This window comes from Anas platyrhynchos, chromosome 16 (genome assembly GCF_047663525.1).
Source record: "Anas platyrhynchos isolate ZD024472 breed Pekin duck chromosome 16, IASCAAS_PekinDuck_T2T, whole genome shotgun sequence".
NCBI lineage: Eukaryota > Metazoa > Chordata > Aves > Anseriformes > Anatidae > Anas > Anas platyrhynchos.
Window position 1 is genome coordinate 12655329 of NC_092602.1, and position 16380 is coordinate 12671708.

Genomic DNA, 16380 nt, shown 5'->3' on the forward strand with positions numbered 1-16380 from the left:
CAGTACCAGGGAAGCTCATGGAGCAGACTCTCTTGAAAGTCATCACTTGGCACTTGCAGGGCCACCAGGCGATCAGGCCCAGTCAGCATGGGTTTATGAAAGGCAGGTCCTGCTTGACGAACCTGATCTCCTTCTATGACAAAGTGACGCGCTGGGTAGACGAGGGAAAGGCTGTGTCTGTGGTCTACCTTGACTTCAGCAAGGCTTTTGACACTGTTCCCCACAGCATTCTCCTCAAGAAACTGGCTGCTCATGGCTTGGACTGGCGCACGCTTTGTTGGGTTAGAAACTGGCTGGATAGCTGGGCCCAAAGAGTTCTGGTGAATGGGGTCAAATCCAGTTGGAGGTCTGTCAAGGAAAACTCCCTCATTTTCAGCACCACAAGACCTTATCTACCCCATGCCCCCGTGGTTTAACATTTACGTAATAAACAAGAATCCTAACACTCCTGGAGTGTCAATACTGTGTAAGATACGAATGACATCGCCCATCAGCAATTTCAGACATACCTGAGCCAACCCAAGTAAAACAAAGAGATGCAGAGAAAGGTATTCAATAGAAAGGTATTTCCACAGTATTTGATTTCGTTTGAATGGCAATACGCATCTTTTAAAGGTGGTCATGAGGTACGCATTACTGTAGCATCAGAGCAATTTATGTAATAAAGACATACAACATACACATGATATAAGGAGATACGTTTTGGAGCTGAAACATGAGGCTTGGGTTAACATGAGCTGAAGCATCTTGAGCTGTAAGTTATCATTTCAGCCACTCTGCCTTCCTACCACAGATAGCAGAAATGAAAGAAAGAGGAAAAGCAGGCTGGCCAGGGAGCAGGCAGTCTTGCTTCTTCACAAGAGAAGAGATTTCTTTTTAAAAGATCCTCAAAGCACCTCACCTAAATTCAGAAGTACCAGAGAAAAGGGGTAGAGTTCTACATTCTGAGGACACGCCCATCATTTGGATAGCATGAAGAAAACAAAACACAGTGGCTCTAAATCAAGAAAAACTGCAGGTACCTTAATCAAGTCTGTTTGCCAGAAATTAGCTTTCTTAATCTCTACTTTCTGAACTGTATTTTTGTCCTCCACAAAATATGATTTCAAAACATTGTAAGCAGAGCTGAAGTCTAATGAGACAACAATATGAAAATAATTAGGAAATATTTGAAAATATTAGGAAATAATGAAAATAATTAGGAAAAGAGTCCCAAGTGAGTGCATCTGCATTCTTAACAAGGAATTTATCTCAAACCAAGGCAGAGCACTTAGCACCTTGGAAAACACTATCAGAAGGAATTTCTGCATGACTTCTGGAACTCTATGAGAAATCCAAATTAACAAAGGTACCTAGTATCAGTGCGCTAGCTAAAACTTAATTAGCACCTGCATACACACTGGCCACAGCTCCTGCAACACTTGCAAGTTACAAGCAAAACTGCATTAAGCTGCTTATCATTCTGTAGCAAAAATCAAGGATTAGACATACTTTGCACTGCACATCAGTTATCCTCCCTAGCTACAGTAGTCACCAAGATTATGTTTATTTCCAAAGCTCATGAGCATTTTGAATTAAGCAACTTTACAGCATGAGATGGACATACATGAAGGCACATTAGCAACATGACATAATGGAATTGCAGAGCATCATCTGTAAGTTGTTTCTGACAAACCTGAGCTTTCAATGCCTCAAACATGGGTTAGCACATGGAAGCTAAACATTTCTCTGAAAAAGAGAATTTTAAAAAATATATAAAAAATTATAATTAGACTATGATCAAGTGTTGTACAGAGGTAACTGTTACAAACAGGTTGTCTGCTCTTGTATAAAATTAACACATCTGAAAAATAAAACCAATATTCAGAAACCACACTTCCCCTCAGTCCCCAAAATGGCAGCAAGGTGGTCTGTTGATGCAGTCACTGATCTCAGCCATCAGCCAGTACCAGCAACTCTGTAGAAAAGGGCTTCAATTCCAATAATGAACAAGTCCAGAAAACTTTGCTCTGGGGGAAAATTCCTCCCAGGTACCAGGCAGCAGTATGTAAGCTTGAGAAACGAGAAACAAAGGAAAGCCCATCCATGGGTACTGGCAAAGGTCACCAAAGCAGTCCAGCTTTCACCACTGTGAGATATTTCAAAGGCAGAATTGTCCAGCACAGCAGGTGAGCTTTGTGCATGTCCCTAAGATCAGTCAGTTGATGCAGATAAATATGATAAGAGATCATGTCAATCTAAACTGAAGTGCTCGGCAAAAATATCATTTTTCTTCCCAAACAAACCTCGTACTTGCTCAAACTCCAGGGGCACAGTAGCAGCTGATTTCTTTACTTCTTTATCAAAAAGCTACAGAAAGAGAAGATATTAGCAAAAATTCAGTACAAGCTCTTCACCCTTGCTAATACCAGTGCTCGTTCTAACATCTTAGAAGGTATAGCAATGAACCTTTTATTTAAAAGTGACTCCTGCCATCATTGCTACCTCATGCTCCACCATTTAACAGACATTTTCCCTTTTTCTCAGGCTCTGTGTAACCAAAAGCTTGCCTAGCTCCCTCCCCACAAAGGCTGATGAGCAGGGCACGACTACTGCATTCAGTAAGCAGATCCCCTTCCTCTTATTACAATCACTCACAAAGCCCCAGCAACGCTACCTCAGAAGCTGAGAGCTCCAAGAGCCCTGATATGTCATCCTCTATTTCAGACAGCGACAGGTTCAGGATAGCAGCTGCCCTGGCCACATCTGGATGATAATGGTTTTGTAGAGACTGCAAAAGCAAGACAAATAGGAGACGGTCTAATGAGAACAGGGTAACACAAATCCATCTGGCTTCCCACACAGGTATCTAACCCCTTGGTAGTCAGCAAACATCAAACTCGGACAAAAGAGGCAAATTTACTGTACTGCGTTAATACAAAGCTTCAAGAAATTCCCATTTTAGCCATGCTTCAAACACGCTAACAGCCCCTTTCCCCTGGTTCATGTCCAGACAGATGGATTCCTCCACAGATCGTGCCTACAATGCACACCCCAATTTTGCCACCTCCCATAACCCTAATGCTGCATCTGAGCTTCCTGCTCCCAAGCAACATTCTTCTAGCAGACCCTCACACAAAACCCCTGTAACATTTAAATGGAAAGTGATAATCCTGCCATTAAGGTTTAGAGTCAGCAGCAGTAATTTACCCGATTTCAGCCTTCATACGCCATCCTACAAATGATCCAGGTGAAAGGTGAACATTATAATCTTCTCTAGCATTTTTAAAGCCATTTCTACAGGATGACCTAGGTGTACCCAATTAATTTCCATCAATGCTCAGTAAGTTCTTCTTTCCCCTCCAAAGCAAATAAAAAGTCTTATACATTTGCAGCTATTAAGTCTTGTTTCAGCTGTTAACCGCATGCTTTTCAGCTGCATGGTCAGACGTGCACTCACAAGTCACCTATTAATTAGCACACACTAGCTCTCATGTGTGTGAAATCCTTCGCCTCTTATGCAAGGACAGAAAAGGATGGAGAGTAAAAGAGTGGCCAGAAGTCATCTCATTTACAAGATGTGTGTTGGCAGGTTCTTATAAGTGTTACTGCCGACTGCCAAGGTGTCATGCAAAAGCAACAAGGGTGGAAGAAGCCCACACCATACACAGATGTGCCCCGTTAGCTGACATACCTGAAGCTCCCAGAGGGAGCTCTCCAAAGCCCTGCTCTCAGACGGCTCCTCCTGTTCCATAATATATGGATCTTCTGACAAATCTAAGGAAAGAAACAGAGCTAAATACCTCCTGTGTGATGCCCATAATGCCAGAGGGAACACAGAGACCCAGAGCAGTGCTGCACCTTCCCAGCATGTTTAGGATCCAGGAACATGCTGACATACCACAGTATGACCTTAGTCTCACTGTTTGCAGTGCTACAGAATCCTATTACTTCTAAGGGCACAAAGAACTAGAATGGTCTGAAGCAAGGGCATCTCAGGCAACCTTGATCTGCTACTACTGTCATTCAATACTTGGTAATTAAACCACGGACAGAGGAAGAAAAACTCGGGAGATTGCTGAGGCCCCAGTAGGACTGCCTACACAAGAAAACCTACAGACTGCAATTGAAGAGGTCTCTGGTTTCTGTGTTCAGTCTCGTTTCTCATTTCTTTATTATAGCCCTGAAGCGAACAAGACAAGCTCAGAGCCCCAAAACTCCCCTGCCCACCTTGCCCCTTACCTCCCGGCCCATTAGGTCTGTGCACCAGCACTTTGCATGCAGGGTGCCTCCGAAAGAGATTACAGATGAAGGGAATGACCATGAGCAGAGCCTCGGGAGGAGCAGTGAGGGCCAGCCGGGAGAGGCGCTTTATAAAGGCTGCTACCAGGTACGCCGGCAGGTGGCTGTTGGAAGGGAAACAGAAGAAACCAGCATGGACAAGTCCCAGCAAGCAAGCCAGCAGACTCATCAACCCAAACAGCATGTCAAGCTAAGGATCAGTGGGGTTCTTTAGCTTTTTGGACTATGGAGTGCTGTCTGGAACAAACCTGGGGGTATTTCCATTCAGTGCATGACTAATCTCAAATCATTTTGTGATTCAATCCAGATGCATGGCACCACTCCAAACACTTGCTGTATCCAAGCACAGCTCTTGTCCACAGTCATCCATACTGCAATCTTTATTCAGTCATTTTACAAACTTCTGAGCGCTTGGCCAGGCAACCTTAATTATATTCTTCTAATGCAGCTTTGTGGGTTTAATTAATACACATGCCATGGTGTTAAATTTACTTCCAGGACTAAAGCAAGCAGTGCAGCTGTTAATGGAACATAAAGCTGCTGTAATGTAAACATGCAGGATAGCTCTTTTATGGTAAAAATGCAAATTTCTAACAGCAATCTGCCCATCTAGGCACTTTCTGCAGGTCAGAAGATCTGGGATAAAAGATGACAATTTTCAGCCACTCAGCCTTCAGCCCTGGGGCTCACTACACCTGCGAGGCTCAACAGAGTCACCCCAAGGTACAACATCTGTCACATCTTGTCACTCTCTCCAAAGTACAGTATGAATACAACTGGGGTTGATATTAATGCCTAGTGCTGAACTGTAAAGCATTTTCTTGGTTTTATTTTGTAACATATGATGGCAACTACATGACCAGCTGCTTATCTAGTTTCTCTCCTGTGCACAATGAATTGACAGCATCAAGACAGACTGTCAAACACTTTATATTTCAATGTTATATGTCTGCAAAAGGTCATCAATTTATCAACAGCTTTATGATACCATGTCTATAAAAAGCCTGCAAATGTTACTTTTCCATATTCATAAAGATGGAGAGAAAAATCACTTTCAGCCAAGCTGGAATATAGATCAAAATATACCCATAATGATTTGCAGATCAAACTCAGATAACTAACTGCATTTTTACTTTCTGGAACTAGATGGATGTGTGGCAAATCTTCAAAAACAGTGCCTGAAAGATTACACAACACTCTCGGATTCAGTTTTCTCAATAAGAAAAAGAATTTAATTCAGCGGGTACACTGAATACATTAAATCCAGGTGCAGGGGACTGTTCAAGAACAAATGCTAGCCAACAGAAAAGCAGGAGTATAGCATGTGAACGTATATAATAAAGTTGTTACTTACGATGAAGACAAAAACAGATCAAGCAAATGGAAAAAGCGGGCTCGGTACTTCACGTGATATATAGAAGGGTCTAAAAGACTGTACAGCTTTTTGTAAAAGTCAGGGTATTCTCTGTTAAAAAGGCAAAAAGAAAAAAGTCAACATCCTTTGCTGATTAGTGACATACAATGGACTACACTGAGTCTAAATCATTTTTCTATGCTTTCATCATAAATTGCTCCAGGCCACTGCTGTGCTGCGGGGGCATGTTTAGCTTTCTTTGGTTTACCTCCAGAACCACGACTTGAAATCAGGCTGTAAGGTGAATTTCTGGCTGTTACAGTGCCTAGCCATCCTGGAGATGTGAAGCTATGTCCACTGATTGCAAGTGGTAGAGGATCCAGTGAAAGGCACACCAAAGACTACAGTTTCACCATGTAATCAGATCAATGGAAATCGATTTTCAAGTGCTGAGCAACCACAGTCTGGAGAAGAAGATATTTAGGCTCAGCTGACAAAAAAAAAAAAAGTCAGACTATCAAAACAGCTCAGCATCCAAATAGCTGAGCCTCTCGTGCAGGGCTTAGCTTTCTTGTGGGGGAATTTTAAAGCCTGAAGATGTGGAGAATTCTTTTTAGTCTCTTCTGCACATGATAAAAATACAAAACCCATGGCCCTTTACACAATGTGTTCTTTTTACTTACAGATTATGCTGATGAATCAGAATAAATAATCCATTTAAGGCCAGAAGACTAATTGCTCCACCTGTAAGAAAGCAGGCAGGTATCAACACAATAAATCAATCACTTTATCATCTGCAACTTGTTGCTACTACAAAACCTTCCCAGAAGGAACACATAATTAAGAGCACCCAAAATTACAGCTAGTGTGATGGCTGTCAGGTGAGAGAAGCTCATCTAAAACCTTCCAAAGGCTCACAGATTACTAGCAAAGATTAAGCTGTAGATGAGAACAAAGACGCTGCTCTAATCCCCCTAGAAAGCCACACCAGAAAGGCAAAGCTCTCCTCAGAAACACCATTCCTGTAGGAAACTGCACGTCCTGTGTCTGGATACAGTCCAGGTATCAGCAGTGCTGACTGAACTCTGTGTTTAAAGGAAATCACTCCAGTACTCAACGCTTTTCAGGTCCTTAAATATAATTTTTCTAACACACAAGGAGCAACAACACAGACAAATGCAGGTAACATCTCACTTTGGGAGGACAATACATTTCACCTAGTTTCTTAGCTTCGTTCCAGCCAAAGCACATCTACTTCATCCAGACTGTTGTGTTGTGTCCAGCAGCCCTTTGAAGTCTGTACGTACCACGCTGCAGAGCCCCACAAAAGATAAAAAGACTGTTTTCACTCACCTATGCCATAGGCCACCGTCAAGAAGTCTATCATGAGAGTGGGTTCGTTCATATAAGGAAGGATGGAATCATGCAAAATGACTAGCACTTTTTTGTAAAGGCCAGTGGGTAGCTGTGAAGGACAAAACAATACAGTCAAACAACCTTTGCAAGGAGAACTCCAAGAGCAACAGCAACACATGGCTCAAAAAGGCAACACACAAGCAAAAGTGAACGTGCCAGGACAGAACAGAATGGCTTGTGGCAACAGTTCCCAAACTGGAGAGTTTACAAGTGACATCTGACAATTAGGTTAATTCAGAGCAGTGGGTCCTCACAACTAAACTGTCATCACAGCTCAGAGAAAGAAGTGTGCATGGGGGGAAGTCACTAGCACAAAGGCTGGGGAACCTTCAACTTGCAAACACAAGTTGTTATGCTGCAGGTCACTTGTTATGGACAGATTTGTTTAAAGAGGAGAAAAAGGCTGAGAGCAGGAAGAAAGGGATCGTACACAGGGTCATGTTTCTTTGGCAGGACAGCAATCCAGCAGAGATGGTGGCTGGGCTGCTCCCATCTAACGCTAAAAGCACAGTGAAGTCCTACCAGGAGCTCCAGGCAAGGATAGCCACAGCCTCTAAGGATTAGCAACTGGAAAACAATACAGATCAGCGAAAGAAGTAACACTCACTTTGTGCTTCAGGAAACTGAGCCACATTCTTTCAAACGCCTGCTTGTGTGCCTGAAAACAGAATTGCAAACAGTGAGCTAAACACACTGGTGTAGGTACAGCTCTGCTTTCATTAGATGAAAGTTCAACTCTGAAGCACCAAATGAACAGTTACCTGCAGCTTCGATACTTTCCATTCCTCTCGGTTATCTAAGAAGAAAGGCAAAAAGAGACATGGAATTTGAAGTGTATGTTTTAAAAAAAGAAAAAAGATTACTCTTGTTTTACTTAGCCCTTTGAAAATTCTCACCTTAGTTATTAAAAATACCCACCTAAGACTGAATGTCCACTTAGATAGAGGAGCAAACTTATTTCTAGGTAAATTTGCATCCTATTAGTCAAACTGTTCCCTAAGCATAATTGGACAAACTGGAATTAAATGAGTTTTCTCCTCCTCCTGCAGTCTAATACAAAAATACTAAAAAATCGTAAAATTTAATTCCTCTGAATTTAGCAGAGTGATGATGATAAGCATTCCCATGAGTTCATAAAGGCATATGTTTGACCTTCAGATTTTCCACTACCAAATGGGCTGGGACACATTAGAACTCAGTTAAAAATGTTCCTACTCCAACTCGAAAGCATCACAGTCAGCTCCAGAAGCAGCCCTTTTCTCTACACTAGGAACACTCCTTTTCCAATTGTTAGGACAAGACTAGGAGCAAGAGGAAAAGGTAATATTCCCTAAACCAGGGGATCTAAAAGTTTGCCATGAACTCCTTGTTCACAAAGTTGTGACAGACCCCACTGTAAACTGGGAAACGGGGATTTTTTAATACTTTTTAGGATCTCTGATCACATAAGCAGGCATTTCCCATTAGCAAACACTAGCGAAGTCTTTACACAATAAAAATGTTAAACACGATTTTCCTTTTCATATGCAGATCATTACGTGGAGTTTACTAACCTTGCTTCACCATAAATTTGACCAAGTCAATCTCTTTGTTCGGCATGTTAATGGGAGAAATGAGGGAAAATATGTTCTGCTGGTAAAACGGCAGTGGCCTCTAAGAAAAAAAAAAAGCATAGAATCAAACTTGAAGTAAGGTCCACAAAAGATGGTAAGTCATACTGGACTTCCACAGTGTCCTATTCCCAAGCACTGGGAAATTTATTTAGGAAAGAAAAATTTTTAAGAAAACGTATTTAGGATTTATTTAGGAAAGAAAGGAAATTTATTTAGGAAATAAAATGGAAAGGAAAAACACTGATGCATGAACCACACAATAGCTCTGCGCTGCTATTCTTTCCTGGAACATTACTCATCTGAGTAAGTAACCTTCGCTTGTGCCACTCAAGCTGTAGAGATTTGGGTAAAACAGGAACTAGAGCCCAGAGCATGAGGTTTTGCAAGAACAATAGATCTGTCTTAAGCGACCTCCAATTTTAGACTGAAAATTGTCTTATGCATAATTGACATACACTGAAAGCACAAAAAAAATCAGTGCCTTCAAATAAGCACACTTACTCCTGCTTCTGAAGTCTTCCCATACACCAATAGTCCCTCCCTGATTTGCACACAAGGTACAGGTATGGGCTTCAGAGCAAGTGTTCATCCAGACCCACCTCAAGAGTAAGGTTAGGGTCTTTACCTCTTTTGTCTTCTGCATGACTTGTCCAATACTCTCAGTGACGGCCTTCATGACAAAGTACCGAATGTCGTCGTACTCCATGTACTCTTGGAAGCGAGAGATCAGAAGTGATGCATCCTCGTTTATGGGAATTAGGCCATCAACAACCACCTAGCAAAAGGTTTATAAAGAAAAGCAACAAGTCAGTTTCTTACAGTATTGGAGCAGACAGCTGCGATGGCTGGAGGCAACCCCTGCCTCTCTGAAGGGCAGCTAGCAGCGCTGTCTGCTTGCCCCAGAGCAAGGGCCCATCTCCTGACCTCTGAGACAAGTCCCTCACATTGCAGATGTCACTTCAAAGTGACACAGTGGCTGAACCAGGGGCAGCACCTTCCCCCTCATCTCCCACAACTGCTTGCAAGCGAGACAAGGAATAAAAAAGAAAGACCACTGATAGCTCAGAAGCACCCAAGTATTCAGCTTGTTCCTGCCCAAGGAGCTGCTCCCACACCTGTGGGGGTCACCTCACCTAGAGGCCCTAACACTTGGTGCCACCTCTCTAGCATCGTCTCTCCTGTCCCTATCATGTCTCCTGGTCTGAAACTTTTGTTCTGGAGGACTCAAACGCAACAGGTTGTGCACGCCACCGGGTACCTGGCAGCAGGAACTCCTCAGTTCTACAACTGACCTTTAAAAGTTCACGAGGAAAAGTGAAACTCCCCTTCCACTCCACTTTGACCAAGGGATATTCTGCCTCCAACTCAACAAACTTCATCAGAGTGCAGAGCGACAATTCCTTCAAAAAAGAAGAAAAAAAAAAAAAAAAAACATTTCAGCAAGGACAGCAGTGGGCAGACGCAAAGGAGGCTGCTTCTAGGTCTGTAGGAGAGCAGGAAGAATGAAGTAGGACGTTTGTTACTGAGAAACTTTCTAGGAGATGGGTACACAAAGGCAAGTTGGAGCACCAGCAATGTCTTTTACTCTTCAGTGTCATTTACTATTCTCGGACACTTCAGCATTAGGGCGATGACTGCTCCTACACCACAACCGGCCCCCGGTAACGCGGTACCTCCGCCCCAGGCTCACCGACCTTGACCTGGAAGGAGCCGTGGCCCATCAGCTCTCCCAGCCAGCCCACGCAGTCGTTGTAGCGGTGCCGCATCCACACCCTGTACTTCTCCTCGGCGCTGCCTCCACCTGCGGAGGGGAGGGCGCGGGGCTGGGGGCTCAGCGCCTCGGGCCGCGCCCCGCCGCCCCCCCCCCGGCCCTCACTCACCGGCCAGAGCCGCCTCCTCGGCGGGCAGGCGGCCCACGAAGAGCTCCCCCCGCTCCAGCAGCGCCCCGAAGAGCCGGCCGCAGGCCCTGAGGGCTCCGAGGACCTCCTCCACATCCTCCTCTTCCTCCTCCGCCGCCGCTGCCTGGAGATAGAGCGGGGCCGTGAGGGGCTGTGAGGAGCCGTGGCGCCCCCCGCCGCCCCCCCCAGCCCCTCCCAGCCCCGTCCCGCACCGCCAGCCGCTCCAGCAGCTCGTAGACGCGGTTGGCGTTGCCGCGGCTGCCCAGCACCGCCTCAAGGCAGGCGGCCAGCCCGGGCTGCGCCATGCTGCGGCACCACGCCGGCGGAAGGGCCGGGAGGAAGAGGAGGAGGAACAGGAGGAGGAGAAGGAGGAGGAGCCCGGCCCCGCCGCTCCGCCCGCAAGGGGACACCCCACCCCCCCCCCGCCGCCGCTCCCCCCCCCCCCGGTGTCAGTGAGGCGAGGACACGGGCGGCTTATAAAAATGTACACTTTATTACACCTTCAGGTAGGATACATCACTACTCCTTACAACCCTACGGGATCAAGTACAAATGCTTATGTTCAGGAGTTATGTACAGGTTGACTTCCTAACGCACGCCTGGGAGAAAGACACACAGAAAGGGGGAAAAATAAGCGATTTTTTATCTTCGTTAACAGACCTAAACAAGAAATAATTGCCTCTTTAGACACCAAATCAGAGCAGCACGATGATGCAGCCAACAGCTCTTCCACGGCTGTAGTGCTCCCCCCCACGCCTTCATGCACCTAATCGGAGCTAAACTTTTAAAAGTAAAATGGGGGCGAGGCGTGCGGGGTTTCTGCATGAGCACTGCGCTTCGGCCAGCTGCTACCATTGCACTTACTTTGCGTGTTACACTACCCCATTGCCAACACTGCTGGCTTTCCAGCGAGTAATAAAGTTTAGGCAATGGCACAAAACAGTGGTTGGGCAGGGTCAGGGGAATACTTCATGTACAAGCTGAGAAAGAGGAGAGAAAGAAAAAAAAAAAAAAAAAACAACAAAAAATTGTCCCTCATATTTGCAGACCTGACGGTCCAAGAAAAATTGGATATAGGAGAAATGCAGTATAAAATTTAAAAAGCATCAGTAACTCTGCCTGACCCACTGTCTACATTTGTCATCTTAACAAAACAGGCTGCTCAGAGGAGCTGACCGGGTATTCTTTCTTGTTTAAGCCATTTGGATTGCTAGGTACCAATAGGTGTGTACATACAGAGGTTAAGAACAAAAGACAGACTTTCCTTGCCTTTAAACAGGCTCCCCTCTTAAAAGGCTAAAAAGATCACACAATGAAAAAATAATTTTAAAACCATTTCAGAAAAGGAATGTTGTAATTTCGTCTGAATCTTACACGTTGTGCAGTATTATGGGCAAAAGTAAAATAAATCTATTCAAGCCACTGAGAGCTTTCTGGTTTCTCATGCAGTGCTGTTTGCAGAGTTTTTCTTTTTATGCAAGAAAAGTAAAGAAAACACCCACAGTTCTATGCAGCTTTTTGCTTTTTTTTTTTTTCATAACAATAAGGCAAACTGATTTGGAGGAAGAGGCCACGCTCTATTCACATCCAAAATACCCACCTGAAGATACATTCATCATTAGCTTTAGTAAAAGAATAGTACAAAAGTTAGATCTTATTCTTTACACAATTGAAGAATTAGTCTTAGAATTTCACCATTCTCCCCTTCCCCCAGTCCCCCACCCTCCCCAAGCTGAAAGCTGAGTAGAAAGTACTGAACATTTAAACATGTTGCAAGAGCAGAATGAAACTAAGAGATTAAATGTTATCTGTTGGAGAGTTTCCGAGACCGAAGTCCTATGAGAAACAGCTATGGACCATTTGTTTAGTTGTATCCACTAAACAATTCTTTTACAAAAAAAAAAGGGGGGGGCTACACTTTAATACACATCTACTATCAACACAGTATTTACTCAGTTCATGCCTAAAATATCCATTATCTTAAAGTGAAATAATGAGAATGAGGGCACAGGTTGGGTGCTTCAGTAAACTGTACACAAAACTACTAACAAACATTTTAAAAGACATACAAAAATGGACAATGAAACTTTCTTCCTTTTTTAATTACATATACTTACAGGTTTTCACATTTAGTGGCTAAACTTTTCAGGGAGCACTTCAAATGTAAGTTAGATCTTCCAGAGGTATTTAACCTCAAGAGAGAACTACATGCAGCTTTCATACAGGTGGAAAATAATTTGCTATATTAGCCGCACTTGCTTCACTATGGATATTGAGAGCAAATCCAAACTATAGCAAAGAACTGCATATTCCCATGGGCCGTTTATGATATGCAACATGGATAGATTTTCCTGCCATTTGTGGCATTTTACCATTTTACTTTTGTGAACCTGGGCAGAACTTAATTCTAACTAATGGTTGCTTTATCTGGTTTGAATGAGCACAGAGAACACTGGCAGAATGCACTTTGTACAGGTTCTGAACACTAAACAGTTGCTAATATGCTGAAGTTATGTGAGAGTTTCCACATTCAAATGTTCACCAGAAAAATCCTTCTGTTAAAAAAAATAGAGGTGGTTTGTCTTCATTTGTGTGTTTGGAGTAGCTTGTCACTTGGCGTAGCAAACAAGAAATGCTGCATTTCCCTGTTATTGCATTTTAATTGTTAGTTCAGCTTGGTTTAGTAGGTGCCTTTAATCTGACAGTAGGTGTCCTCATTTGTACTTTTGCTTGCTGATTCTGGGCTTCAGATGTTGCTGGTGTCTGGGCTGGGTTCTGTACACCTGGAGCCTGAATTTGGGGAGATGCTGTTGTCACAACTTGCTGTTGTATCAGTTTCTGCTGGACGACTTGAGCAGTAGCAGTTGTTGCAGGAATCACCTGAACCTGCTGTTGACCTGCTGTTGTCTGTGAAAGTGTCACGGTTTGGGGCTGAGCTTGTACCTAGACATTAGGATAACAGGGCAGTTACAAAATAATACTTCAGTCTTAAGCAGCGCTCTTTAGATTTCTGTTCTACGGAAGGAGGTGTTTGCTCTCTTGACTGCCAAGCATCTTGGACAAAGCAGAAAGACTGGGAGGGATACTGGGAATTTAGGATCTGTGGCTTTAGTACAAAACGATGTTCTGTCACATTTTCTAGAACCTTATCACAATTAAAACTAAGAGCCAGGATGCCTTTAACTCAGATCTCCTCAGCGCAGATTCAACATGAAAATATATGGAAGGTTAAAAACAAAAAAAATACACTGGAAAATAGGAAATTCTAGTCTTACAGAATTGAAGGGACAGAGAAATGAACAGAAGGATAGATGGAGGGTCAAACGGGGAAGCACCCATATTGTGACGGTAAGTACAGCCACTAAGGCTTCCTACCACTTCCCAGCATTAGACTTTCAGACTACAGCTGCCAGTCTCTATCACCAATTTAAGGTAGAATAGTTTGAACTTCATCCAGAAATCTAATTTTCACTGTCCTACCCAGAGGAAGGGGGAAAGCAGCTCAACGTCTCCTTACTAAGAAAAGGTAATGAAAACTGAGCAGCTTTAGATGCCTTTGTCAAGAGGCAGAAGCCCAACGATCCTGCAAGGGCTTCTCCAGGGGACAGTTAACAATTGACTGACCCGCTGGGAAGCACCAGCACGGCAGATGGCCACATCCCAAACATCAGATGCTTAATATAAAGACCACAGTTAAAAAAAAAAATACTACACAGGGCCTAATCCTACTGTCACTGCGTGTGTGTGAGGGGAGCCGTTTGTTTTTACCATGGAGTTCAACAGTCCCAGAGTTATGCCAACATCAATGACTTCTGAAAAGCCAGTCCTTAATGTCCCTTGAAAAATTATCTAAGAGCTCTTAGTGACTACAGGGAGTAACTCGTGTTGACTAATTAGGTTTCTACTCCCTACTGTCTACCTTGCCCTTGCAGCATTCACATCTGAGGTGGTTACCAGCCAGCTTACATCACTTTATCATCATTTTAAGATAAACAGTCACAGATTTTATTCCACACTAAAACACTGCACTATAAACTGTGACAGATTAAGAGCTGATTGGCTCAGATCTCTGCGCACTGAGGGCAATAACCTCATCCAGCATCCAAAGTTAAATCATTCTTGCCAATCAACAGTGTAAGTTATGCCTGTTGCTAACAGTCTGAAAGAGATTGTTCTAAACAGCGTTAAACAAACTGCCTGGTAGCTAAGGGAAGAGAGACCAAACCATTTGTCCCTCTTACCCTAGTGCCACCCGCTATCATTCCACATTTAGAACAGATACCGTACCATTCTGGATTTTAGTAACCACTTTGCATGGCTTTATGAACTGGAACAAAATAAACAGTAACTACCTATTAGCCCCAATTTTTGTAAAACAAATTTAGATGGTGCTCATTAGTTCAATTATTTGCTATTTTGATTAAACATCACAAGAAGCCAGTATGTAAAAAACACTTTCTGCTCTAGGAAATACTTTCTAAAAATCTGTTTTTCACCTCATCTACAGTGCTGAACAACACATTGCTTCATCTATCAAAGATTTATACTGAAGAATATACAGCAACCTGACGGTTTTCATGTGATTCATTTTTACAGAAGGGAAATTGCTACATCCTTCAAGAATACTATCTATACCACAGAAGGGGAAAAATACTTATGTCCAAATAATGAGCTTTCTATAGGATTGTTTCCAGTGCTTTATTTGACAAGTGCAAAACCCACCTGTTGAGAAACCGAAACCATCTGTTGAATGTTGGCAACAGTAGCCTGTTGCTGGACCACTTGAGGAAGTTTTGCAACCTTTATTGATATGAAATAAAGAAAGATTTAGTCAAAATAAGAAACTGCTAATAGCAGCAACACACCATATCTATCAAAACTGCTACCAAGTGAAAACCTTTCCTGAGTCCTGTTCACTGCAAGTTGGTATCTTGGCCTTCTCAGTGATACTGTAGTTTTGCAAAAATAAACTTTTTTAGAACAGTGTATTGAGAACTTAGCTAAGAGGGGAAGAGGAGTAGTAATATTTTCAGTTTTAACTTTAACGTACTGATTTCCTCCCAACTATATATAACATTGAAGGCAGCACAAACTTTCTAAAGGGCTATCTTGTCTTAGATATACTTTTGAAAGCATAAGGGTTCCAGTTTCTAATCCCCTTCCTTTTCCTTGGTTAGACTGATCTAGTTATCCAGAGAAGAAGGTAACTATAAGCTACCCTTGGCTGCTAGAGATTAGGCCAGGAGACAGCACCAGTAAACGGGAAGAAACAGGAAGAATCAAATTTTCCTTAGTAAATACAGTCCAAATCCCTTGCTCAATAAAAAGGAGTAATACACTTTATTTCTTTCAAAGAGGAAAGGCAAACTTCTGTCTCAGATGGTTTCTTTGACCTGCTAAAAGGCAACATATTCATCACCAATTAATTTTATTATAAATATGATTTAAATAAAATATGTAGCTAGTGGGTGCTAAAATGCTACATCACCTGTCAGCTTTAGAGTTATCCAATCACAATAGTGTTTAAAGGTGTAAAACTGTGTTACCTGTACCTGAATCTGGGCCTGCACTTGCTGCGTTCCGCCTGGCTTCTGGGTTTGGGAAATTGGCGTTGTTAAGAACTGTGTTTTAATGGCAGGCTGTGTCGTATAGGTTACTTTTTGCTGCTGTGATGTCTGCTGTTGGGTTTGGACTGTAACCTGTTGAGCATTTATCTGCAGAAGAAAAAAAAAAGCATCAATAACTACAAAATGTATATGTATTTTAAAGAACAGGAATGTAGCTAACAAGATTAAATACATTTTATCATTTAAACAAA

At 42.9% G+C, this 16380-nt stretch overlaps 2 protein-coding genes across 24 annotated transcripts in view; both read right to left on the reverse strand.

The window, feature by feature from the left end:
* Window positions 1-551: 551 nt before the first annotated feature.
* Window positions 552-10931, reverse strand: NOC4L (nucleolar complex associated 4 homolog). 2 transcript variants are annotated; one of them, XM_027470022.3, is made up of 15 exons: window positions 10775-10931; window positions 10545-10686; window positions 10359-10465; window positions 9957-10064; window positions 9290-9439; window positions 8605-8704; window positions 7813-7847; window positions 7659-7709; window positions 6989-7100; window positions 6319-6379; window positions 5636-5746; window positions 4222-4385; window positions 3674-3756; window positions 2657-2770; window positions 552-2349 (listed from the first exon to the last, which is right to left on the reverse strand). In XM_027470022.3, exons 1-15 carry the CDS (start codon window positions 10865-10867, stop codon window positions 2233-2235), a joined length of 1548 nt encoding a protein of 515 aa, XP_027325823.3. In that variant the 5' UTR covers window positions 10868-10931; the 3' UTR covers window positions 552-2232. The 2 variants fall into 2 exon arrangements, with proteins under 2 accessions (XP_027325823.3, XP_027325824.3); XM_027470023.3 differs by lacking the exon at window positions 10359-10465 and having other exon boundaries at window positions 10775-10906.
* A 105-nt stretch (window positions 10932-11036) lies between these two features.
* Window positions 11037-16380, reverse strand: part of EP400 (E1A binding protein p400) — a 52008-nt gene continuing 46664 nt past the window's right edge. For 15 of the 22 annotated variants that reach the window (XM_072024669.1, XM_072024668.1, XM_072024667.1 and 12 more), the window contains 3 exons: window positions 16109-16276; window positions 15285-15362; window positions 11037-13505 (listed from right to left, as the gene is read on the reverse strand). In XM_072024669.1, the coding sequence (XP_071880770.1) occupies window positions 13233-13505; window positions 15285-15362; window positions 16109-16276 (519 nt within the window). In that variant the 3' untranslated portion in view covers window positions 11037-13232. The remainder of the gene's footprint in view (window positions 13506-15284; window positions 15363-16108; window positions 16277-16380) is intronic. The other 7 variants (XM_072024687.1, XM_072024690.1, XM_072024688.1 and 4 more) reach the window with 1 other exon arrangement.